This window comes from Clupea harengus, chromosome 9 (genome assembly GCF_900700415.2).
Source record: "Clupea harengus chromosome 9, Ch_v2.0.2, whole genome shotgun sequence".
Lineage (NCBI taxonomy): Eukaryota > Metazoa > Chordata > Actinopteri > Clupeiformes > Clupeidae > Clupea > Clupea harengus.
The window spans coordinates 8,257,712-8,284,373 of record NC_045160.1 but is presented as its reverse complement, the minus strand read 5'-3'; the positions used below and the strand labels follow the sequence as shown (position 1 = coordinate 8,284,373).

The 26,662-nt window shown below is 43.4% G+C and overlaps 2 protein-coding genes across 2 annotated transcripts; both read right to left on the bottom strand.

Moving 5' to 3' along the window:
- Positions 1 to 8,976: 8,976 nt before the first annotated feature.
- On the bottom strand, positions 8,977 to 9,940 carry LOC105900711 (olfactory receptor 2AT4-like). Its single transcript, XM_012828067.2, has one exon. The coding sequence runs from the start codon at positions 9,938 to 9,940 to the stop codon at positions 8,978 to 8,980; it is 963 nt and encodes a 320-aa protein (XP_012683521.2). The 3' UTR covers position 8,977.
- A 12,153-nt stretch (positions 9,941 to 22,093) lies between these two features.
- Positions 22,094 to 23,056, bottom strand: LOC105900709 (olfactory receptor 2AT4-like). Its single transcript, XM_031574144.1, has one exon. It carries the CDS (start codon positions 23,054 to 23,056, stop codon positions 22,094 to 22,096), a length of 963 nt encoding a protein of 320 aa, XP_031430004.1.
- Between the last annotated feature and the right edge of the window lie 3,606 nt (positions 23,057 to 26,662).

Below are 26,662 nucleotides of genomic sequence, written 5' to 3'. Positions count from 1 at the left end.
TGTCACGATCTGAGCTGGATCATGTTTTCTATGTCATGTGCCCCATGTCTTGTGTGTGTGTGCGCTCTCTCTCTCTCTCCCCCTCTCTCCCCCCGCTTCAGGTTTGCCATGCTTAACTCACTGACTCTTCCAGGTGCCTGGTCTAACACACCTGTGGCTAACTGGACCTCATCTCTTCCCTATGCCTGGCCTAAGGCAGCATTCACACGAACGCGTTGTAATGCGTTGCGCCAACGGATGGCGGAGGAGGAGTCTGGCGCGTGGGGTTCTGTTGATACCAGAGACGTTATAGTGAGATTGGTTTGTTGACCTGTCAATCACGCCACTAGCAAGCTGCTTACCTTGTAAGCAGTAGCATGCTAACATTAGGTAGGGTGCTCACACACCTCGCAAATCCTATCAGACGTATTTTTCAGTTACAATAAAGGGTTTTTTAGACTGTACAGTGTCTATTTCTCGGTAACTTTAAAAAAATCTAAGCAAAAAAAAAAGGCAAACAAACAACTTTTAGGTACAAATACAACCATCTACGGAGTTTGGTCGCCATCTTTTTTTTTTTGAGCTTGCCGCTTTTTAGACGTGAGCATATACGGGATCTGATTGGCTAGCGCCTGTGCTGTCAGTTATGCATGAAAGGCAATTTGATTGGCTGACGCATGCATTACCTCTCGAAGTTGAACATTCTTCAACTCTTCCCGCAAGCAAAGCATGAAACGCAACGCACGGGAACCCAACGGAGCCACAATTCAGTTCGGCAAAGGATGACGTTACCCTATTCAAAGTGAATGGGGATCCGTCAACCCTGATGGATCAACGCATTCCAACCCGCACGTGCGAAAGGTCTGTAACACTCCTGTTGCTAATGAAGCCTCGTTTCTTCCCAGTGCCTGGTCACACAATTAATTGGACTAATTGGACCTCATCAGTGCCTGTGTTAAACCGTGCTCTGAAGAACATTCAGTGCTGGATTATCTCTTCGCTTGCCTGGACACCTCTTTAGCCACGTTTTCCTATTGCATTCCTCCTGCCTGTCTGTTTTGCCTGGATTCCTTTGGATTTTGGATTTAACCCTTTGTGGGTTTTCTTGGACTGCTTTGGACTGTGCATCTAGGCCTGGCCTGTGAGTTTTTTATGTTTCTGTCTTATGCTGCCTGCCATTTCTCATTGAGATCCCCATGTTTTGTATCTTCTGAGCTTTGCTGTTTTTTCTGTTGGATCTCCTGCCTCTGTTTTTTGAAAGACATTCATACTGCTGAAAGGTTTATTAAAATACTCCTTTTGAAGATACTTTGTTGCCTTTGTCTGCTTTTGGTTCCAAACCTGTTTTACTCGGCCTCAGCCGCCGTAACACTCAAAGCCTGTGCCAACCAACTCGCTGGGGTCTGCACAAAGATCTTCAACCTTTCTCTGACTCTAGCCACCATCCCACCCTGCCTAAAATCAGCTACCATCATTCCCGTCCCTAAGAAACCAGCCACCAACAGCCTGAATGTCTACAGACCGGTTGCACTTACACCTGATCTCATGAAGTGCTTTGAGAAACTGGTTTCACAGCACATCAAATCCACCCTTCCCCCCATATTTGACCAGCATCAGTTTGCATACAGAGCAAACAGGTCCATGGAAGATGCCATTGCCATAGCTCTCCACACCGCACTAAGCCATAGACTACAGCTCAGCATTCAATACCATCATCCCAGACATACTAGTCAGCAAACTAACTGCACTAGGCCTTTCCCCCTCCTGCACCTAGATAAAAGACTTCCTCACAAACCGCCCGCAAACTGTGAAACTCGGCCCCCACCTCTCCTCCACCATCACACTCAGCACTGGCTCTCCACAAGGCTGTGTGCTGAGCCCACTACTGTACTCCTTGCACACACATGACTGTACTCCAACCCATCCCACCAACACCATCATCAAATTTGCTGATGACCCCAATGTGTTCGGACTCATCTCAGGAGACGACGATTCAGCGTACAGAGATGAAGTACAGAAACTGACAGTGTGGTTGTAAAGTGGATATTTACCAGCTTAACTGCTGCCCCCTGCAGGTTACCTTATTTGGACAGCATTACCCGGGCACTGAATCAAGTCAAACGCAGACAAAGGTGTAGGGAAAAGCAAGGACTTTTATTTCTCTTTATATTATACTTTCTAAAAGCACCTTGGGGAGAGAGCAGTGGCCAAAACAGGCATCACATCGATGTAAAGTGCAAAGTGCTGATTAATAAATAGATAAATAACATGAAGGATATAGGCCTATACACAGGAACAGATGGAAATATAAATTAGCAATAAATACACAGCAAATTCATCGGTGTTTCAGATGGGCAAAGTACAATCAGATAAAACAAGTTAAATTCATCCCAATCATAATGTCAGTGATAAAATACACATCAAGAGCCAGAAGGCATCCACAGCAACCCATAAGCACAGCAAGCCAAAGCAAAGTATATCCCTTTCTATTCCTCTGTACAGACACAGCACTTTGCCCAGAATATGAGCTTGCTCACACATGCACACGCACTGACATACATAAAGAAACCCGCCGGGGAACACAATTCCCCGGAAAACTACAAGACATGAATGGCAACAGAAAACTACCTGATACGCTGGCCTCCTCGCCGCGACCGCCGGACGTGGGGTATATCGGAGGTACACAGACCAGTGATCGCAACACGCAACAATCTAAGCCAACGCACTTAGTTCCAATCTCATAGCGAATTATTAGTAATGCGACGGGTAAACAGCACTCACCCACGTCCTGGCACGGCAGCCCTCGGCTTGGAGCTCAGCATCTCCTGTCCCTGACCTCCCGTTTCTACACAAGCAAACCCATTATATTCCTGTTACCAATTGATTAATGCAACACAGGTGTGTCGCGACGTCTAAACCGGCGGGCGGGCTGGACCCCGCCCCCACGTTGTCTTTCGCTCAAACCACCTGCTTACATGGTGCTTAGAGAATAATCTGTCACCGAACACCACAAAATAACTAATTCTGGGCTACTGAAGGCAAAGTTCAGATCAGGCCCCACTCCACATCAATGGGAACTGTGTGGAGAAGGTCCACACCTTCTAGTTCCTTGGAGCCCACTTATCAGATGACCTCTCATGGTCTGCCAACACCTCAGCAATAGTCAAAAAGACACAGCAGCGATGACACTTCCTGAGAGTACTCAGAAAAAACAACCTAGAGTGTAATCTGATAGTGGCCTTCTACCGCACCATTATCGAAAGGGTACTGACCTACTGCATCTTGGCATGGTACTCCGGTTGCACTGCGGCAGACACATTCACAGCCCAAAAAATCACTGGTTGCTCACTGCCCTCCCTGGAAATCATTGCCGCTCCCGCTACCTCTGCAGGGCCAATAACGTCATGAAAGACTCCTCTCACCCAGGCCACTACCTGTTTACTCTCCTGCCATCGGGCAGACGGTACAGGTCCTCTAGAGCAAGGAACACGAGTCTAAAGGACTGTTTTTTCCCGACGGCCATCAGAACATTAAACACAGACATGCACTTAACCAGGGGTTTTCAACCGGGGGTCCGTGACCCCTGGTGGTCCGCGATGGCATTGCAGGGGGTCAGCGACATGAGCCTATGTTGATCAGTTCACCATTGAATTTTTTTTATTTGAATAAATTCGCTTTGATATTTCAATACATTTCCAGATTATTCTTGAATATCATGAAAAATGTCGAAGAAATTACACTGACAAGTGCTACAGGTGGAATATGTGCGTGGGGGGAGGGGGCATTGCGACAGCGGTTAGTGATCTACACTGATAACTGCACATATTTAAGTGTTATAGGCAGAATATCTGTGCAGGGGGAGGGGGCGTGGCGGCGGCTAGCGATGTACCCTGATAATTTCACACATTTAAGTGTTATAGGCAGAATATCTGTGCGGGGGGAGGGGGCACGGCGGTGGCGGTTACAAACACGCACGTGCGTGAAGGCACATCAGTGGGGCGCGAATTACTTTCTAGTCAGAATGGTGGTCCCAGGGACAAAACCAGTTGAAAACCCCTGCACTAAACCAAGAATTTCATCGTGCAATTTTAATACACTAATCACTTTATTTGACTGCAAGTCACTTATGCCATCAGTCACCTCACACATGTGTATAAACAAAATTGTATACTGCAAAATAAAAAACTAAGGGCCTCATTTACTAACAGGACTGCGCCCGTTTCAGGCGTAAAATAGCGGGTAAAAACCTAAAACCATATTTACAAGGGTGGCGCACTTTAGATTACCGCTGCTGGGAGGGTATTAGGGAAAGTGGGTGTTCGTCGCAAAGAGATGGGAGGAGATGCGTAAAGTGTGCCTAATTATGTATTAGTAACGAAACAAGAGGTGTTTCAGCATGACATATCAGCTGCTAAATGAAAACTATGTGTGTTAAAAAGGCCATAGGAACTATTGTTAAGTTGCCCAGTAGATTTAGGTTTATGACCATATGGTAATTGCGTGGGTCATATGACTTCACTCCACACGGTACAGTTTTAGTTTGTTGCTGCACGGCATAATTAGATGGAGTGGCAGTTAACGTTGGGCATATTTTCGCCTAGTTGAACGTTGCACTTGAACATTGAAACTCGTGTGCGTCCATGTAGAAGTAAGTTGACTTTGTACCTGTTATTATGTGTTGTTATAGTTTAGTTATGGCTTGCTCACAATTGTTACGATGAATGTAATTTAATTAAGCTTGCAGGATGGCACAGTTAGCGAACTAGCTTAGCATAAGCTGCTATTATACAGGTACTATTGTTGAAGTTGACCTATGCTAACTTTTGAGCGATCTTTCTTTTATTGTGCATGCCCTTGTTAATTTAGATTAAGCTAGTAGCATGTCATTACTTAAGAAGTTGAATTGTTAGTTAGTTAGTTAGTTCCCTGTATAATTATTATTTAAATGTTACTACAGGGTTGTGGATTAATGTATATTCTGTTTGTACTTTACTTTCAGAACCACACACTTGCATAATCACACACTTGCACAATCACACTTGCACACACACAACCACAATCACACACACATACAAACCTACACCCACCCACAATTCATTCCATTTAATTGTGTGAAAGCAATACAAAGTGCAAATAACCAAACTGGATATCCAAGTCTCCATTCTTTCCCATTCTCACCGGATGCCCCTCAGTGATAACACATTTCCCGACCCCCCTCTATAACAATGTGCCTGCGAGAAATTTGAAAAATATGAATACGATATATCATTTAATATAGGCATATATAAAATTGTCCCACCAGCTAGCTTTTCGGCCACGCTTTACCCAGAATGGCCGCTCATTGCACCGTATTTTCACCCATAGTTCAAGCAAACCGAACTTCTGAAAATTTCAGTTGTCCCTGCCCTGTCCACGCTACAACTCCAGTTTTCAAATGTATCTGCCTAGGGCAGCATTTTTGAAAAGCATGGTTTTCAGTGTTGGAATGCGCTGTTTTAAAGTAAGGGGTGTCGTGTATTCCTACCAGACTATTTAACAGGATGCTATGGAGCAGTTAACCTGGCTATTAACTATCCTAGCTATCTCTAGCTTAGGGAACCATATTAACAGTTTGCAGTTGCCTGTGTGTGATTAACTCATGTTAATATGTGTGAATATGAACTTGTGAACATAAACTCGTTAATATGAAGCTGCACAGGCACCCTGAGGGGTAACCATAGCAACCCAGAAACGTAATGTTCGCTGAAAAGTTTAATTTCCCAAAATCAGCTCACCAATAAAAGACAGTCTTGAATTCAAAGTGATCACAACTTTTAATGTGGACGGAAGGGCTAAACGGAGAAATATTTATGAGTTTCTATATTTACCTGGGTTAGTTTGCTGTAACCTCGTGAACCAAAAGCTCTAATTCTAATTTGAGCTCATCATCCATGGTGGAACACGCAGGCTCTTTCTTTCCTATGTTAGGCGCAGATGACGCGACGAGGGTTCTTGTTTGATAAATAGGATGCAAAATACCGTAATGGGCGGTGTTAGGCAAATGCAGCAGTAGAACAAAGGAAATATTATAGATTAAAGAGAAGATACAGCACATTTCGATTGGTACAAAAAAGTGAAATGCGCAAATAGTGCGCTTTGCCTTTGTATGGCAGAATGTATTTACAGCAATCCATGAAGCTAAATAACAAAACAAAGTTATAATGTACATCCACTGTACCACACCCCATACTCACTACCCTTCTTGAGTTATAATGAACATCCACTGTAATGTAGCCTATAGCTACCACACCCCATACTCACTACCCTTCGTGAGTTATAATGTACATCCACTGTAATGTAGCCTATAGCTACCACACCCCATCCTCACTACCCTTCTTGAGTTTACAATTATGTTGCTGATTTTCATCATCTTCATTTCATTAATTAATCAATTAAAATAATGAATATCGAGTTTTTATTTCAATTTACAGGATTTCTCTTTGAAATGTAATTTATACTACATAATCTTATTAAGCAGACCCTCCAGGAAGTTGCGATGTTGCGATCGCACCAATTCACGCAAATTCAACGATTCCCCGCGAATTCAGCGCGAGGTTGCAATTTTAACACATCACCGCAACTTTCCCGAAAATTTGACAAATTATTGTCGTCTCCCACAACTTTCTTCCTTCCGCTACACCAAGGGCGGAAATTCTGCCCTGTGGACACGGTGCAGACACTAGCAGAGTTCTAATCCGTTGTAAACAATGAGAATGGCTACACCAGACATGGGAATTGAACACAGCCCATGTCCACACTGAAGTTTCCGAAATAGATCTGGCTTCAATTTTTTTATAATTTTCCGCAAGGTGTGCGTGGCCCTCTTTACATAGAGTCTGGTAATAGATCTATGAAATGTAATGAACATTATTTATTTTGCTGTGAATAATGAAGGAAGCAATACACCCGATTATTTCCCAAACCCTCGAGAGCTGTTGCCATGGAGATTTAACATTACTTTCGGATTCAAGATAAGGTAGCAGCTAGTGTAGAAGAATGGATTACTTGAAATTGGACGACTTTAAATTAATATATGAAATTGAACAACATAAACACCTGTACGGATAAAATAAATCAACAAGGATAGCAAAACAGATTGATAAGCATAGAATGAGAACGGCAGAAACGCAGGCAGGACGTCAGGTGACGAGACAGATCACAGTGACACAGGCTGTTTTTTTTTGTATTTTTTCGTTTTATGTGAAGGCTGAGATATTCATAACATTTTATTCAGTCTTACTTGTGGTCCTTTTGTAATACCAACAGGTGCACTTCGTTGTGGATAAGTAAATCCTATGTACTGTTCCCCCAACGTGTTTAGCATAACATAGCATAACTAGCTATGTTTCTAGATAACTGTCTAACAGCTGTGGCCATTCCCACGAGACAAACATTTGAATGATGTCAAAGTAAAAGTCCTTTACTATACTGTGTTCGTTTCCATAGCAACAATTCAAGCAATATACATTTTCTGACCTAAATAAGCAGAGGGCAGAACAGCCTATTATGCTACATTTTTGTAGTCCTGGTAATCTTTAGTTTGGCATGTTGGTAAGGTTATTTAGAGGACCATTTCTCAATGTTTCTTTATTAATTCTTTATTTTTCAACAAATAACTCAATTATAATTTCAAAGAGGGAAATTCGCAACTTTTATCGCAAGTTTCACGTGCTCCGGCAATTTCATCGCAACAAACACCTAAAAAACACCGCAACTTTCACCGCAACTTGTTGGAAAAGCCCCCGCGAAATCAGTAATTTTAGGCCGCAACTATCACAAAAAAGGCCCGCGAAATCCTGGGGGGACTGATTAAGTAGTTCTTCATCAAAAAGTATATTAGACTGCATATAGTGAATCAATAAATGAAGGAGATGGGTGGATGAACCAGGATTCTGTTTACTGAGGAAGTTTGCAGCAGAACCTACACTAATTTTCTTATAAGTGCTTTCTTATAAGTGCTGTAGATTGCAGATTTCATAGAGCCCACAATTTCAAGCAGTGCCCCTGCATGCATGGTGGCATCTGGGGTTAGAGCAGCACTGTCGGAATGGTGACAATTGTACATCATGTCAATGGTATCATGTCACCTTATAGGTCATTTGACATTGTCAGAATGGGTGCACCCTTGCATTGCTTCTTCATAACTTTGGATATAATCTCACTCAAGTTACCCAGGATAATGTGTGCAGTCTGCAGCCACACAATGATAACCTAACTAGCAAAATATTAGTGTAGCTCACTTTCATTTAGGTCATGTTTTTTTGTGATTGTATTGAGGGATTACTGAGTTCAGTAAGGGGAAATTCTAAGGGTTCTTGTTCTGAAATTGAGCATAGTCGCAGAGTCATTTATGCAGTTAATGTATTTAGACTCGCATACTAGGGATGTAAAAATATTCAGTATCGAACTGTATCGTCTTCAATTCAGTACACAGTTCAATAAATAAATGAATAACAATCAACTAGTCAACTTAGGGTATAATAATGCATAGCCTAAGAATTGTAGAACACAAATTGTACATTAAAAAACTAATTGTAGATTCCTGTTTTTGCATTCAAAGTTTTTAAAGTTAACAGTTGGAACGTTTGACATCTCTTGTTACCAAATCAGTTATTCAAGTTGCTTTATAGTGAGCTACCTTGAAAGCACTCTTTTGATCAGTCAGAAACAAATCTAATAGTAATCACGTAAACAAACAGCCGGCTAGCGCTGGCACCCTCTGTTCCCCCCTCAAATTGCACAAAATGCATTTAGATCTAACCTACCAAGTAATAACTTGCTGTTGAATTGCACATCATAATGAAAAAAAATCAGTGTGAGTTTATTTTCAGAACATGGCCAATGTGTAGGACAGTTCATGTAGTCATAGAAATCAATAACTTATGGCCAGTATAGGCCTACTAGACACTCAGTAAATACCAAACTATAACCATAAAATGATCTGAAGGATCTGGCTAAATTATTGGTCTGAATGAGCTCTAATCTTCAGACGGGAAAGTCTTGTTATCAGTATTTTTTTTATTTCTTCTGTTCTTAGAAAGTATATCAGTGGATTAAGCATGGGTGGTGAAAGACTATACAGCAGAATAATAGTAAGTCGCAGGTCTGTATTGAACTTGATACCAAAGACACTGGAGGACATGTAAACAAAAATCCGAGGAATATAATAAAGTGCAATGATGGTGAGTTGACCACTGCAGGTGGAAAAGGTTTTAACTCGTGCTTTGGTACTTGAAATGCGCATAACTGCCACAATAATGGAGAGGTAAGAGAAAATTATAAAAGCAAGGGGTACCAGTAACACTACCATTGCTGATATAAGGGCTGGTATTGCATAGGGGGTCCTGTCAGTACAAGCAAGTCTGGTAATAGAAATGTGATCACAAAAACAATGAATGATTGTATTAGAAGAACAATATGGTAGAGGATATGCTCGTATAACCATCATTAGGCATCCAGTACTTGATACCAGCCATGCAGTGATAATGAGGATGAGAAAAGTGGAGTTTTTCATAATGACAGGATACCTAAGTGGAAAGCAGATTGCTACATAGCGATCAATAGACATTATTAACAAAATATATGAATTAATTGAGCCAAAATAATGCACAAAAAACATTTGGACAAAGCAGCCTGTGAAGGAAATAGTTCCTGCTTTAAACCAATATTTGGCGATGATCTTGGGTAAAGTAGTGGTACTAAACAATATATCAGACAGTACAAGATTTAATATAATGAAATACATTGGTTTGTGAAGTCCTTGCTCAGTAGCAAACACTACAAGAAAAGCAGTGTTTCCACCTAAGATGGCCAAATACACAATAAACAGAAGGGCTGACACCATGCCATAGTAGTGTGGGTCAAGTCCAGGGAACCCCACAATCACAAACTCTGTAATAAAACTTTTGTTTGTCTCTGACATGGTGTTAAGAAGTTCTGGTGGAAAAACACAATACAAATATAAAATGAACTTGTTAAATTTGTACCTGCTATTATAAAATGTGTAGTTGTAAATGCAATGCGACTAGTTATGTAATTACACTTTAAAGGCAAGTTAAATAATACAGACCCTGTTCATATCATCATTTAAATAATAACGACCCTGCAAATATCATCATTCAAATAATTGAATAACTATTTTGTATTTGCATGCTATATTTGAATGAAGATGGTGAAAAGTTTCATTTCCTTTTTTTCCTATTTAACCCATTTAACAAGGTGCAGTATTTGATGCCCTTTTTCATACACACATACAAACATTTTAACTCTGAGCAATGATCTTATTTTGTATTTTAGGTGACACAAAGTAAAATAAATATAGCTTGGAAGATTACAGAGGGATGTTAATGTCATGTCCAGCAATGTATATTATATATCCAAGATATAATATCTTACCTGTAAAACAGGTAAAGCACCTGCAAGGAGTTATGTTTGTACAGTGACATGGTTCTTGTATTTATACTTCATAGGTCATGAGGAGATTCCTTGAAAAATCATTATGCCAAAAACCCTTGGGTTCACGATGATTGATGGATGCTGCAATACCGTATCTTCTTTTCCCAAGCGGCCATAACCCCTTTTCACATTATGGAGTTCTCTGACTCACAAATTGTTGGTGTCTACTCAAGCATTAATCAGTGTACTGTGTTGGGCTGTATTTATGGAATTACGTCTCCGATCTTTTCAGTGTTTCGCATTCATCTCTAATATGTGTGTGAGCAAGCGTTCAGTGTGATAATCAACAAAGTGCCTCACAGAGCCCAGCTTACTGATGAAACACTTGAGCTCAGTCCAGCAAATTGCCACAACAAAAATGACACCGGACTTTGGTGTGCTTGCAAGAAAAGGTGACCAGCAACACTTTTCCCATTAAGTCAGGCACTCAAAGTGAGTTTATTTTCATTTACTTTTTTGGAGACAGATTTCACATTCATGTAATTCATGCTAGTTTTTTGTTCCCCCTCATCAACTAGTTTTAGTGGCCCGTCTTCAAGTGTGTGGCCCTTGAGCCAAAAAGTTTGCCCACCCTTGCGGGATGAAGAACCTCAGTTTGGCAAATTTTGGCTTTAGTTTTTCAAGTTGAGGGCATGATGCCATGTTGTCCATTCATAAGGAAAGCCGCTGGCCCTGACGGAGTATCTAGAAAGATACTCAATGTCACGATCTGAGCTGGATCCATGTTTTCTATGTCATGTGCCCCATGTCTTGTGTGTGTGCGCGCTCTCTCTCTCTCTCTCTCTCTCTCTTCGCTTCAGGTTTGCCATGCTTAACTCTAGGGATGAGAATTGATAAGATTTTAACGATTCCGATGCCTTATCGATTCCTGCTTATCGATTCTTATTGGGCAAGGGGTGAAAAAAAGAGCACAAACGGGTTTATTTACATTCATTTTCTTTTATATAATTTTCTATAATGTTGCAGACACCATATACAGTATGTACACATACACATTTAAAAAAAATATTAAATAACCAAAAACATTTATACATATTCCTCTTGAACTTAAAATAAAACTTACATAACTTAAATAAAATGTATTCTGTTTAATTTAAACATGTTCCTAGAAATTAACCCACCGAAAATCTGGGGCATCTACCGTAGTAAAAGGGTGCAAACCTTTCACCACAAAATCTCCTCGGTCATTTTATTTTTCCCTGGATGGGCTATTTTGTCCTGGATGGGCTAGAGGTGTACAAGACGTGCTAGCTGTAGCCTGTGACCCAGACAGACTACCAGCCTCTGAACCGGTCTGACTCTGAACGTCAGCAGCTAAATTGGATGGAAATGGAGATTATTTATATAGTGAAAGCTGGTTTACACAATGAAACAAATGGTACTAACAAAATCGCTGAATTTGCTGAGCTGACATAAAGCCACATTAAGAGGGGAGGCAAACACTACCTCTGCCTCAATTGTAGGGGGCTGAAAATGGAAGATTCTATAGCTAAGCTAGCGTAGCTATATGCTAAGTTTAATAATGGATTAAAAGACGATATGCTCAGTTTAATAATGGGTTAACACGATAACGCGAACGTTTGCTGATAACACACGCCCTCCGATAATTAACACCGTTACGATCAAACATTTCTCAAAACTGGACTTTCAATCCAAACGTGAAGTGATCAATAATGGGAGACCAATGCCGGAGCTAAAATGTATGCTTCAAACGAAGGGACGGAAGATAACTTGATCGACTACACACAATAAAGGCAAATTGCTTCACACAGTGAGTGGTTGTGATCACTTTTGAGGAGTTTACCTTGGACAGAAAGAGATGAAGCGCCGACGTTAGCTGAGCTGCTGCATGCATCGAAGACATGACATTCCTGTAATTTAATTCCATGCTGTGTGTTCAAATGCTTATTCATATTTGTTGACGAAATAGACTTTTTATACAGGTTACAAGTGGCGTAGGTGTCATTTTTGTCGTGTGAAATAGAGCCAAACTTTAGAACGCTTCTGCCTAGTTGCCATGTTTGCTGCAGTCTGAAGAAGAAACTAAAAAAGTTCGCGCATGCGCAACGCCACAGAGAGTCCCGCAAGCAAAGCATGAAACGCAACGCACAGGAACCCAACGGAGCCACAATTCAGTTCGGCAAAGGATGACGTCACCCCATTCAAAGTGAATGGGGATCCGTCAACCCTGACAGATCAACGCATTCCAACGCGCACGTGTGAAAGGTCTGTAACACTCCTGTTGCTAATGAAGCCTCGTTTCTTCCCTGTGCCTGGTCACACAATTAATTGGACTAATTGGACCTCATCAGTGCCTGTGTTAAACCGTGCTCTGAAGAACATTCAGTGCTGGATTATCTCTTCGCTTGCCTGGACACCTCTTTAGCCACGTTTTCCTATTGCATTCCTCCTGCCTGTCTGTTTTGCCTGGATTCCTTTGGATTTTGGATTTAACCCTTTGTGGGTTTTCTTGGACTGCTTTGGACTGTGCATCTAGGCCTGGCCTGTGAGTTTTTATGTTTCTGTCTTATGCTGCCTGCCATTTCTCATTGAGATCCCCATGTTTTGTATCTTCTGAGCTTTGCTGTTTTTTCTGTTGGATCTCCTGCCTCTGTTTTTTGAAAGACATTCATACTGCTGAAAGGTTTATTAAAATACTCCTTTTGTATATACTTTGTTGCCTTTGTCTGCTTTTGGTTCCAAACCTGTTTTACTCGGCCTCAGCCGCCATGACACTCAAAGCCTGTGCCAACCAACTCGCTGGGGTCTGCACAAAGATCTTCAACCTTTCTCTGACTCTAGCCACCATCCCACCCTGCCTAAAATCAGCTACCATCATTCCCGTCCCTAAGAAACCAGCCACCAACAGCTTGAATGTCTACAGACCGGTTGCACTTACACCTGATCTCATGAAGTGCTTTGAGAAACTGGTTTCACAGCACATCAAATCCACCCTTCCCCCCATATTTGACCAGCATCAGTTTGCATACAGAGCAAACAGGTCCATGGAAGATGCCATTGCCATAGCTCTCCACACCGCACTAAGCCATAGACTACAGCTCAGCATTCAATACCATCATCCCAGACATACTAGTCAGCAAACTAACTGCACTAGGCCTTTCCCCCTCCTGCACCTGGATAAAAGACTTCCTCACAAACCGCCCGCAAACTGTGAAACTCGGCCCCCACCTCTCCTCCACCATCACACTCAGCACTGGCTCTCCACAAGGCTGTGTGCTGAGCCCACTACTGTACTCCTTGCACACACATGACTGTACTCCAACCCATCCCACCAACACCATCATCACATTTGCTGATGACCCCACTGTGATCGGACTCATCTCAGGAGACGACGAATTAGCGCACAGAGATGAAGTACAGAAACTGACAGTGTGGTGCTCAGACAATAATCTGTCACGAACACCACAAAAACAAAATAACTAATTCTGGACTACTGAAGGCAAAGCGCAGATCAGGCCCCACTCCACATCAATGGGAACTGTGTGGAGAAGGTCCACACCTTCAAGTTCCTTGGAGCCCACTTATCAGATGACCTCTCATGGTCTGCCTGTAATGTACTGAGATGTGTTAGACTCAAATGCTCGACTCGGAGACAGAGATGATAAAGAATAGCTTTTACTGAATGGTTTTGGTAAACAGAGTAGCAGTCCAGTAACAAATACACAATTCCAATAAGAGTCGGGCAGTGGCAGAAGTCGAAGGAGATCCAGTCCAGATTCGGTACACAGGTAAGGCAGTCCAATAACAAACACACAATTCCAATGAGTGTCAGGCAGTAGCAGGGTTCGTTGAAGATCCAGTCCAGGTTCGGTACACAGGTAGACAATTGTTGAACAGGCAGAGGTACAGACAGGGAAGAAGCAAAAGCGGAGTCGATTACACAGGCCAGTAGTGATGTGTCGTTCGTGAACGATTCGTTCATTTTGAACGAATCCTTACAATGACTCGAGAGTAACGAGTCCTCTCAAAAAAAGATTTGTTCATTTTCTCGTGGCCACGCATCGGGACTTGCATATGCTCAGCCAAGGAAACAGAAATTATTTGTTGAATGCAGGTCATGTGGGAAATGATCCAAAGATCCGTATCCGAAGACCGAGTCGGAAAATGAACAAATCATTTCTGTTTCCTCTAGCTACCAGTACTGAGCCTATGCAGGTCACGTGAAAAATTATCCAAAGATCCGTATCCGGCAGATGAACGAATCATTGATCCGAAGACTCGGTTGGCAGAAGAACGAAACATTGACCCGAAGATCTGTATCCGGCAGATGAACGAATCGTTCACCTCCCGATCGTTCATTGACCCGAAGACATGGTCGGGAGGTGAACGACTTGTTCATCTGCCGGATACAGATCAGATCTCGTTCATCGTTCATTTTCCACGTGACCTGCATAGGCTCAGCACTGGTAGCTAGAGAAAACAGAAATGATTCGTTCATTTTGACTGGGTCTTCGGATACGGATCTTAGGATAATTTTTCACGTGACCTGCATAGGCTCAGAAGAGGAAACAGAAATGAGTTGTTTATCTCGTTCACTTTCGCGGGGCTAGGTTTAGTAAGACGTGAATGATATTCCTTCACAAGTAATAATTACAGGTTTCGTTATTTTAACTTTTTTGTACTTTACTTAAGGTTCAGCGTAATAGTTTGCCGTGATAATTGAATGCTAGTGTGATAATAAATGACCACTTCAAATCATCCAGACTGTCATGATCCAGTGTTATGTTGTTAGTGTCACAATATTTTAATGCAGGAATGTCTCTTACCACCCTCCCCCGAAATGAACGAATGACTCGAAAAAAGATTCGTTCATTTTACTGAACGCGATTCAAAGAACCGAGTCCGTAAAATTATCCGAACTTCCCATCACTACAGGCCAGGGTCGGAATCACTAGAAACGTAATTATCATTGAAATCGCTGGGACGCTTGAGACACGGGGAAACAAAGACGAACTGGCAACGTGACACAGGAACACACACAGAATAAATACACTAGGTGATGAGGAACAGGTGCAAACAATCGGGGAGGAGCAGACAATCAACAAGGTGGAGCACACACAAGGCAGGGAGTGAGGAGTCTTAAAACGAGAGGAGAGATGAGTAAACAATAACAACACAGAACAGAAGAATAAACGATAAATATCAAGCCAACTTAACTAGTAAACAGGACTGGACGTAACACTGCCAATACCTCAGCAATAGTCAAAAAGGCACAGCAGCGATTACTCTTCCTGAGAGTACTCAGGAAAAACAACCTAGAGTGTAATCTGATGGTGGCCTTCTACCGCACCATTATCGAAAGGGTACTTACCTACTGCATCTTGGCATGGTACTCCGGTTGCAATGCGGCAGACACATCAACACCGCCCAAAAAATCACTGGCTGCTCACTGCCCTCCCTGGAAATCATTGCCGGCTCCCGCTATCTCTGCAGGGCCAATAACATCATGAAAGACTCCTCTCACCCAGGCCACCACCTGTTTACTCTCCTGCCATCGGGCAGACGCTACAGGTCCTCTAGAGCAAGGAACACGAGTCTAAAGGACTGGTTTTTCCCGACGGCCATCAGAACATTAAACACAGACATGCACTAAACGAAGAATTTCATTGTGCAATTTTAATACATTAATCACTTTATTCGACTGCAAGTCACTTATGCCATCTCAGTCACCTCACACGTGTATAAACAAAATTGGATACTGCGAAATAAAAAACTAAATATCTATGGCAAATGCAGCAGTAGAACAACGGAAATCTAATAGATTAAAGAGAAGATACACAGCACTTTTTGATTGGCTCAAAAAAGTGAAATGCGCAATTAGTGCGCTTTGCCTTTGTATGGCAGAATATATTTACAGCAATCCATGAAGCTAAATAACAAAACAAAGCTATAATGTACATCCACTGTACCACACCCCATACTCACTACCCTTCTTGAGTTATAATGTACATCCACTGTAATTGTCACGTTCCTGCGGAGCAGAATGCCAGACCAAAAGAGACGGATGGATTCAGCCAGCTCTGCCGACGCATCCGGCCCACGGGTTGGAGCGGCGATACGACCACCACCGTTCTCCGGATCCACCTCAGCCAAAGCCCACTCTCCTTTCTCCTTTTCCGATACCCGTGAGGACTGCTGGACATTTCTCCTCAATTGTGCCATCGCCCTGTCGAGGCTGAAGCATCAGTACCCCACCGAGCGATCACGAGTGGCCTACGTCGTCCTCTGCCTCCAGGGACCGGCGCTACTCTGGGCAGCAGCTGTGTGGGAAGGCACAGAGACTGAGGCACTCGACACGTTCTCGGCGCATCTAATGGCGAAGTTTAATCGTCCTGCAAGGGACCCAGCGATCCAGGCGAACTGCCTAGGACTCCACCAGCAGGTCATGGAGGAGCTCCGTCGCAGCCTCAACACCGCAGATCTGCCTCCTACAGTGTCCGCTGCTCCCACACCTACCTCGCTGAGGGTGACCACCCCAGCTCCCACGCATCCTCCGCCCAGGACCCATGAGGTTTGGATCCAGCCGGATATAGTCGGTGTGGGTGATAATGCTATCCGTGAGGCATATCGCACTGGATACCCTGTCTACGCCCATAATTATGACTCGGAAGAGGATGATGAAAATGTTTTGGATAAAGCCATCCGTGAAGATCTCCTGTTCGCCTACTATGACTCTGAGGAGGAGGATATCAGTGAGTGGATTGATGGGGACTTTATCTTGGGGGATCGGTTCTTTGCGAGATCAGCCTACGAAGAGATGGACCCAACTCCCGCTCCTGCTCCGAAGACAACGGCCGCGGCCTCCGCTGTTCCCACAGCAACCGCTGTGGCTAGTGGGGCTCCAGTACCGCCTACGTCTTCATTTCCAGCCTCGCCCACCCTAGTGCCAGTGCCAGCATCTTGCTGGAGGTCGGTTCCAGCACCCCGGCTTACCCCAGCTCCAGAGCCTGCACCTCGCCGGGCTCGACGTCGGAGAGATCAGGCTCGACGTCGAGCACCCCGGTTTACCCCAGGACCAAGGCCTGCCCCTCGCCAGGCTCCTGCTGCAGCAGCTGTGTTGGCAACTCCTGCCTCTGCCCCGGTTGAGCCCACAGCTGCCTCTGCTGAGCCCACAGCTGCCTCTGCTGAGCCTGCAGCTGTCTCAGCCTTTTCTGAGCTGACCGATGCCTCTGCGGAGCTCGCAGCCGCCTCTGCTGAGCCCGCTGCTGTCTCTGCCTCTGCGGAGCCCGCCGCGGCCTCGGCTGAGCCCACAGCTGCCTCTGCCTCCGCGGTTCCCAAAGCAGCCGCGGTGGCCAGTGTTGCTCCAGCACCGCTTATGTCTTCCTCTCCAGCACCTCATACCAGTGTCAGTGCCAGCACCTCACCGGGCGCCTGCTATTCCCTCTGCTGAGCCCGCGGAACCTGCAGCAGCCCCTGCGAAGCCCGCGGCAGCCTCGGCCGCTGCTGAGCCTGCAGCTGTCTCTGCCTCTGCGGAGCCCACAGTTGCCTCAGCCTTGGCTGAGCTCACAGCTGCCTCTGTCGCTGCCTTGGCCTCCGCTGAGCCCCCAGCAGCCTCTGCCCCCGTGGAGCCCGCCAGAGCAGTAGCATCTGTTGAGCCCACAGCGGTCCCTGCCGAGCCTGCAACTGAGTTCGCCAGAGCCTCTACCTCCACGGGGCCTGCTGCATCCGCCGCCTCTGCTGAGCACGCAGCAGTCCTTGCCTCCGCTGAACCTGCAGCAATCGCTGCCTCAGGGGAGAACGCAGCGGCAGCTGTCGTTGTCCCGGACAGCGCAGCGGCCGTTGTCTCTGTCCCGGACAGCGCAGCGACCACTGTCTCTGTCCCGGACAGCGCAGCGACCACTGTCTCCGTCCCAGATCACGCAGCCTTCCCCGCTGCCACCGCCCACTCTGCAGCCGCCGTTGCGGTCCCGTCTCCGCCGAGGATGGCAGCCGAGAGGTCCTCTCTTCCTGCCACGACTACAGCTCCTGCTTCTCCTCCCGCTTCCGGCCACAAATACAGTCTCCGCAGCTGCCGCTGCTAATGCTCCCGCAGCTTCCACAGTCACTAATCCCGCTGGTGACCCAGCACCCACAGCACCCACTGTCGGCCCAGGACCCGCCGCTCCCGCTGTCGACCAAGCACCCCCAGCGGTCCTTGCTGTCCTTGCAACTCCAGCGGCCGCTGACCCTGCAGCCCCAGCCACCGCTGACCCTGCAGCCCCAGCCGCCCCTGCAGACCCAGCCGCCGCTGACCCTGCAGACCCAGTCCCGGTAGTCTCAGACGCCCCAGTCCCTGGCGTCCCAGTCAACCCCGTTCCTACAGTCCCAGGCACCCCCGTTCCTGCAGTCCCAGGCACTCCCGGTCTTGCAGTCCCAGGTGTCCCAGTCCCAGGTATCCCAGGTGTCCCAATCCCATGCTCGCGCTGAGGACCAAGCCAAGGAGGCTTCCCCCACGACTACCCCAGCTACGGGTGCTGCGACCTCGGCCTTATCCCCGGTCGACGTCGTCCGAGGCTGGGTCAAGGAGATTGGTTGCAGTTACCTCGCTCCTGACAGAGCTCCCAGTCATCCGCCAGATCTTTGGCCTCTTGGTGGCCGCCCAACCGGCCGCCCACCAGACATTTCACCTCTGATCGGCTGTCCACCAGACATTCCGCTCCGGTTCGGCCCCGGCCGGACTGCCCGCCTTGCCTTTGACCCCTCCACCCACCCTGTGAGGAAGTTTATTTTTTTTATTTTGTGATGTTAAGGGCCGTCTGGAATCCGGCCGCAAAAGGGGGGGTAATGTCACGTTCCTGCGGAGCTCCGCTCCGGCCACGCCCCCTTCAGCTCACTAACTCTCCCAGCTGCACTCTCATCAGCTGCATTCAGGTCAATCACCCAAGCACATACACCTGTTCCACTCTCTCGCCTCACTCACGGAGCATTCACACGCTTCCGTTGGAATGAGTTGCGCCAACGGATGGTGGAGGAGGAGTCTGGCGCATGGGGTTCTGTTGATACCAGAGACGTTATAGTGAGATTGACAGGTCAACAAACCAATCACGCCACTAGCAAGCTGCTTACCTTGTAAGCAGTAGCATGCTAACATTAGGTAGGGTGCTCACACACCTCGCAAATCCTATCAGACGTATTTTTCAGTTACAATAAAGGTTTTTTTTACATTGTACAGTGTCTATTTCTCGGTAACTTTTAAAAAATTTAAGCAAAAAAAAGTCAAACAAACAACTTTTGGGTACAAATACGACCATCTACGGAGTTTGGTCGCCATCTCTTTTTTTTGTTGAGCTTGCCGCTTTCTAGACGTGAGCATATACGGGATCTGATTGGCTAGCGCCTGTGCTGTCAGTTATGCATGAAAGGCAATTTGATTGGCTGATGCATGCATTGCCTCTCGAAAAGTTGAACATTCTTCAACTCTTGCTGCAAGCAAAGCATGAAACGCAACGCACGGGAACCCAACGGAGCCATAATTCAGTTCGGCAAAGGATGACGTCACCCCATTCAAAGTGAATGGAGATCCGTCAACCCTGACGGATCAACGCATTCCAACGGAAGCGTTTGAATGCTCTGTCACCAGCACCACGCTCACAGTCACTGATCACTCACACCTGTATCCTCACTCACCTGCACCGTGTTTGCACTCACCTGGTTCCTAATCACCCACACCGGTCACAGCCCCTACATATACCTCACTCTCCCTTCACGCGGTGTTTGGTATCGCACTTCAACGGATTAACAACCTTGGATTTCCCGCGGCCTGACTTTCATGTGGATTACCTTCGCTCCCGTGATAGTTTGTACATGTTACGTTTATCACCTTAGTTCCAGTTTCGCTCATAGTCGTAGCTCTTGTTTAATTAGTACCTTGCCGAGTGTGACTCGTGTTTTGTTTGCCGCAACGGCGTTTTAAGTTATAGTTTAGTTAGCTCAGAGGTTGCCTCTGCTTAGTTCCTTTCTGCGCTCAGATCGCCAGTTCCCTCAGTTCCCAGCAGTGCTACGAGCCTGCGCCCCTCCGTGGGTTGTGACTGTGTTCTCGAGGATTAACTCCCTCAGTATCTCCGTGTCTGCAACCTGTTGTCTGTCCTGTGTGTTCCTGGCTGTCTCTGTCTGCAATAAACTCTGTTTTCAAGTATTCCCATCTCGGAGTCTGTTCGTTCCGTGACAGTAATGCAGCCTATAGCTACCACACCCCATACTCACTACCCTTCTTGAGTTTACAATTATGTTGCTGATTTTCATCATCTTCATTTAATTAATTAATCAATTAAATTAATGAATAATGAATATCGAGTTTTTATTGAAATTCACAGGATTTCTCTTTGAAATGTACATTTACACTACATGATCTTATTAAGTAGTTCTTCATCAAAAAGTATATTAGACTGCATATAGTGAATCAATATATGAAGGAGATGGGTGGATGAACCAGTATTTTGTTTACTGAGGAGGTTTGCAGCAGAGCCTACACTAATTTTCTTATACTTTCCTAGCAGCTATAGCTGAGGTACGTCTCAAGGTAACAAAATACTGACATTCAGTGGGCAGGGTGTACAGTAGGTCTATGTCTTCTGTGACAGCATTTGTACTTTGTGCTTATGGCAATTGCGAACAATGTGGGTGCTGTAGATTGCAGATTTCATAGAGCCCAAAATTTCAAGCAGTGCCCCTGCATGCATGGTGGCATCTGGGGTAGGTGACAATTGTACATCATGTCAATGGTATCATGTCATCTTATAGGTCATTTAACCTTGTCAGAATGGGTGCACCCTTGCATTGCTTCTTCATAACTTTGGATATAATCTCACTCAAGTTACCCAGGATGATGTGTGCAGTCTGCAGCCACACAATGATAACCTAACTGGCACAATATTAGTGTAGCTCACTTTCATTTAGGTTTGTGATTGTATTGAGGGATTACTGAGTTCAGTAAGGGGAAATTCTAAGGGTTCATCAGGTTCTTGTTCTGAAATTGAGCATAGTCGCAGAGTAATTTATGCAGTTAATGTATTTAGACTCGCAAACTAGGGATGTAATAATATTCAGTATCGAACTGTATCGTCTTCAATTCAGTACACAGTTCAATAAATAAATGAATAACAATCAACTAGTCAACTTAGGGTATAATAATGCATAGCCTAAGAATTGTAGAACACAAAAAACGAATTGTCGATTCCTGTTTTTGCATTTTAAAGTTTTTAAAGGTAACAGTTGGAACGTTTGACATCTCTCGTTACCAAATCAGTTATTGAAGTTGCTTTATAGTGAGCTACCTTGAAAGCACTCTTTTGATCAGTCATTTCAGCCAACTCTAGTGCAGAAACAAATCTCATAGTAATATAAACATAAACAAACAGCCGGCTAGCGATCACACCCCCCCCCCCACAAATTGCACAAAATGCATAAATTAGATGTAACCTACCAAGTAATAACTTGCTGTTGAATTACACATCATACTGAAAAAAAATCACAGTGTGAGTGTTTATTTACAGAACATGGCCAATGTGTAGGACAGTTCATGTAGTCATAGAAATCAATAACTTATGGCCAGTATAGGCCTACTGGACACTCAGTAAATACCAAACTATAACCATAAAATGATCTGAAGGATCTGGCTGAATTAATGGTCTGAATGAGCTCTAATCTTCAGACGGGAAAGTCTTGTTATCAGTATTTTTTTTATTTCTTCTGTTCTTAGAAAGTATATCAGTGGATTAAGCATGGGTGGTGAAAGACTATACAGCAGAATAATAGTAAGTCGCAGGTCTGTATTGAACTTGATACCAAAGACACTGGAGGACATGTAAACAAAAATCCGAGGAATATAATAAAGTGCAATGATGGTAAGTTGACCACTGCAGGTGGAAAAGGTTTTAACTCGTGCTTTGGTACTTGAAATGCGCAAAACTGCCACAATAATGGAGAGGTAAGAGAAAATTATAAAAGCAAGGGGTACCAGTAACACTACCATTGCTGATATAAGGGCTGGTATTGCATAGGGGGTCCTGTCAGTACAAGCAAGTGTGGTAATAGAAATGTGATCACAAAAACAATGAATAATGGTATTAGAAGAACAATATGGTAGAGGATATGCTCGTATAACAGTCATTAGGCATCCAGTACTTGCTACCAGCCATGCAGTGATGCTGAGGATGAGAACATTGGAGTTTTTAATAATGACAGGATACCTAAGTGGAAAGCAGATTGCTACATAGCGATCAATAGACATTATTAACAAAATAAATGAATTAGCTGAGCCAAAATAATGCACAAAAAACATTTGGACAAAGCAGCCTGTGAAGGAAATAGTTCCTGCTTTAAACCAATACTTGGCGATGATCTTGGGTAAAGTAGTGGTACTAAACAATATATCAGACAATACAAGATTTAATATAATGAAATACATTGGTTTGTGAAGTCCTTGCTCAGTAGCAAACACTACAAGAAAAGCAGTGTTTCCAGCTAAGATGGCCAAATACACAATAAACAGAAGGGCTGACACCATGCTATAGTAGTGTGGGTCAAGTCCAGGGAACCCCACAATCACAAATTCTGTAATAAAACTTTTGTTTGTCTCTGACATGGTGTTAAGAAGTTCTGGTGGAAAAACACAATACAAATATAAAATTAAATTGTTAAATTTGTACCTGCTATTATAAAATGTGTAGTTGAAAATGCAATGCGACTAGTTATGTAATTACACTTTAAAGTCAAGTCAAATAATAGAGACCCTGCACATATCATCATTTAAATAATACAGACCCTGCAAATATCATCATTCAAATAATAAAGACCCTGCAAATATCATCATTCAAATGATTGAATAACTATTTTGTATTTGCATGCTATATTTGAATGAAGATGGTGAAAAGTTTCATTTCCTTTTTTTCCTATTTAACCCATTTAACAAGGTGCAGTATTTGATGCCCTTTTTCATACACACATACAAACATTCAAACTCTGAGCAATGATCTTATTTTGTATTTTAGGTGACACAAAGTAAAATAAATATAGCTTGGAAGATGACAGAGGGATGTTAATGTCATGTCCAGCAATATATATTATAAATCCAAGATATATTAGCTTACCTGTTCTACAAAGTAAGGTAAAGCACCTGCAAGGAGTTATGTTTGTACAGTGACATGGTTCTTTTATTTATACTTCATAGGTCATGAGGAGATTCCTTGAAAACCATTATGGAATGCCAATACCCTTGGGTTCACGATGATTGATGGATGCTGCAATACTATATCTTCTTTTCCCAAGTGGCCATATCCCCTTTTCACATTACGGAGTTCTCTGACTCATGATTTTGGGTTATGGTTTAACATGTGCTTCTGGATGCAGATATGCTTCACACATAAGAGACATGGGCATAAAAAAACATTCATATTGAAAAAGTATTTTCAAAAATATAAACTGTGCTAGAAAATGTACATGGTTCTTGACTTGTAATTATACTGCTTGCAAAGTAACCACACACACTCACACACATTCAATAAGAATACATTCAAGTTTACTATTTTTTTTTTTACTAAGTTAGTTCACAAGTTTTAAAAATAAACAATACAGATAAGATTTTATTCTGTACTACCAAATGGATTGAACCCAGGCCGCTGGATGAGTGTGTTGCCCACAGAGCAATGTAGGACCGAAGTGAAGAGGTATTGTCAACAACTTCGTATTCTTCATTTTCAAAATCAATAATTAATTCAAAGCTCAGAAGATAGACAAAAAAACTAAAGGTTTCTCAGAGAAAAAACAACTGATCGTTGGGCGTTGTGTGTATGCAAAAGTTGTTGGTGTCTACTCAAGCATTAATCAGTGTACTGTGTTGGGCTGTATTTATGGAATTACGTCTCCGATCTTTTCAGTGTTTCGCATTCATCTCTAATATGTGTGTGAGCAAGCGTTCAGTGTGTTAATCAACAAAGTGCCTCACAGAGCCCAGCTTACTGATGAAACACTTGAGCTCAGTCCAGCAAATTGCCACAACAAAAATGACACCGGACTTTGGTGTGCTTGCAAGAAAAGGTGACCAGCAACACTTTTCCCATTAAGTCAAGCACTCAAAGTGAGTTTATTTTCATTACTTTTTTCAGATTTCACATTCATGTGATTCATGCTAGTTTCCCCCCCCCCCCCTCATCCACTAGTTTTAGTGGCCCATCTTTAAGTGTGTGGCCCTTGAGCCAAAAAGTTTGCCCACCCCTGCGGGATGAAGAACCTCAGTTTAGCGAATTTTGGCTTTAGTTTTTCAAGTTGAGGGCATGTTGCCATGTTGTCCATTCATTTAGACATTCTTATCCCCTGCTTCAGTTTTGTCTGTTGTAGGTTACATCTGATACATGTGTTCAAATCACTGACCCGACAGGTGTAGGACAGTGTTTATCAACATTGAAAACCTTTGGAATATTTTTCAAAGAACCACCAAACCCGTATAGCCATCTAAGTCAAATTTATATTAAAGTGAACTTGACTTGTAACACTATAGTTACACAGTCATTTTTAAATATACCATTAACACACTGGAGTGTACCTGTGGTCTGCAAGCCTGGAGTACTCACACAGCTTTATTTAATCCATATGCTGATAGCTTGGATACTCTGCATTATTATTTAGCTCAAAAGTTTAATGCAACTCTACCAGTGTGACTGATTCAATTAACCAGTGGGTAATAGACCAAGATGTCATTTCATTTTCATCCTTGGGCATATTGCTTGGAGTGGGGAATCACTTATTTTTGCAATTAGGTGTCATCTGTCAACTGGGACAGCCCCGTGTCTCATGGGATTTCTGTACAATTCATACAATAAGCATTAATGAAAACACACCGCCGGGGAACACAACTGGTGCCTGAGCTTGGCCTATTGTAGTTTGTGGTTCATGTGGCTGATCTCACATATGGTCCAAACTACACTGCGGTGGAATCCCTCTACTCACAACAGAATAAGGGAATCCCAATCATAGGATCTGATATGTGATGAGGTGTTTTTATCCAAAGGGAGTAATTAACTGATAGTTATTTAATAAACTGTGAGACCACAAGGAATGTTCTCAGACAAATGTTTCAGGATAACTGGCAGAATCATCCAACTGAGCTATTTTAGTCAGCATGAAGAACATTTAAAGTATGAATGGATTTTAATGAACTATCCAAGACACAAACAAAATAAAAGAAAATGAAAAACAAACAAAAGTGGACGTTCATAAATATAAACCTAAGACAAGCTACTCATGGTGCAGTAACAGTCTGAGGGAGGCATGTAATACATTATTATCAAAGTCTGTCTAAATTGCTTTCCATTTCCCATAATGGAATGTGTCCTGCGTTTATATGAACACAATGTACCTTCAGCTATCATTCATTCAGGAAGCTTGTTCTGTGGTCCAGATGATGTGGTGTAGGCCTCCCTATGACCAGTGACCAACATGTTCTCCATCACATCATATCATCATGCTGTCACATCAGCTCAAAACATTCAAGAACACAGTAGAATGGAAAATGTGTGTCTGAAATATAATAACATGTCTACGTAAACACAATATTTGATGTGTGTCTGAAATATAGTAATGTGTCTACGTACATACAATAAAAGATGTTTGTCTGAAATATAGTAATGTGTCTAGGTAAATACCATAAAGATATTTGGTAGCATCATTCTGGGTGTCAGCAGAGACACGGTGTCTCTGGTGAAAGCTCAGCTAATGAGCTCTGCGTTCACCTGGGCCTCATTAGCAACAACATGGAGGGACACTTGAGACAGACAGAGGCTCCGGGGTAGAACTGCTATTTCAGTGCACCTCATTAAGCTCAGATACATTGCCAACATAACACATTTAGAAGTAATTGCATCTTAAATGATAACAACTTTTTGTCAGTGTTTTTCACTACAAGAGGGCAACAAACTGAAACTCAACAACGCCCCTGATATCAGAGTTCTATTTGCCACATAGGGTAAATATCCTTAATGATCAAATACACTTAAAAAACTAAAACATTGCTAAAGATGTATGTTGAAATATACTGAAGTCAAGTTAATTGAAAAAGCTAACATTATTAAAAACTAAAAACTGAAAGTATGTGTTCCAGAAGCCACACAATTGGAAAGAATAGTATAAATTGAAAAGTTGAATATTTGAATACAGCCATGACATTTTTATATTAATATTCCAAGCACCAAGAAGT

Coding starts and splice junctions, on each gene's coding strand:
- LOC105900711 (XM_012828067.2), bottom strand. CDS start 9,940: ATGTCAGAGACAAACAAAAGTTTTATTACAGAGTTTGTGATTGTGGGG.
- LOC105900709 (XM_031574144.1), bottom strand. CDS start 23,056: ATGTCAGAGACAAACAAAAGTTTTATTACAGAATTTGTGATTGTGGGG.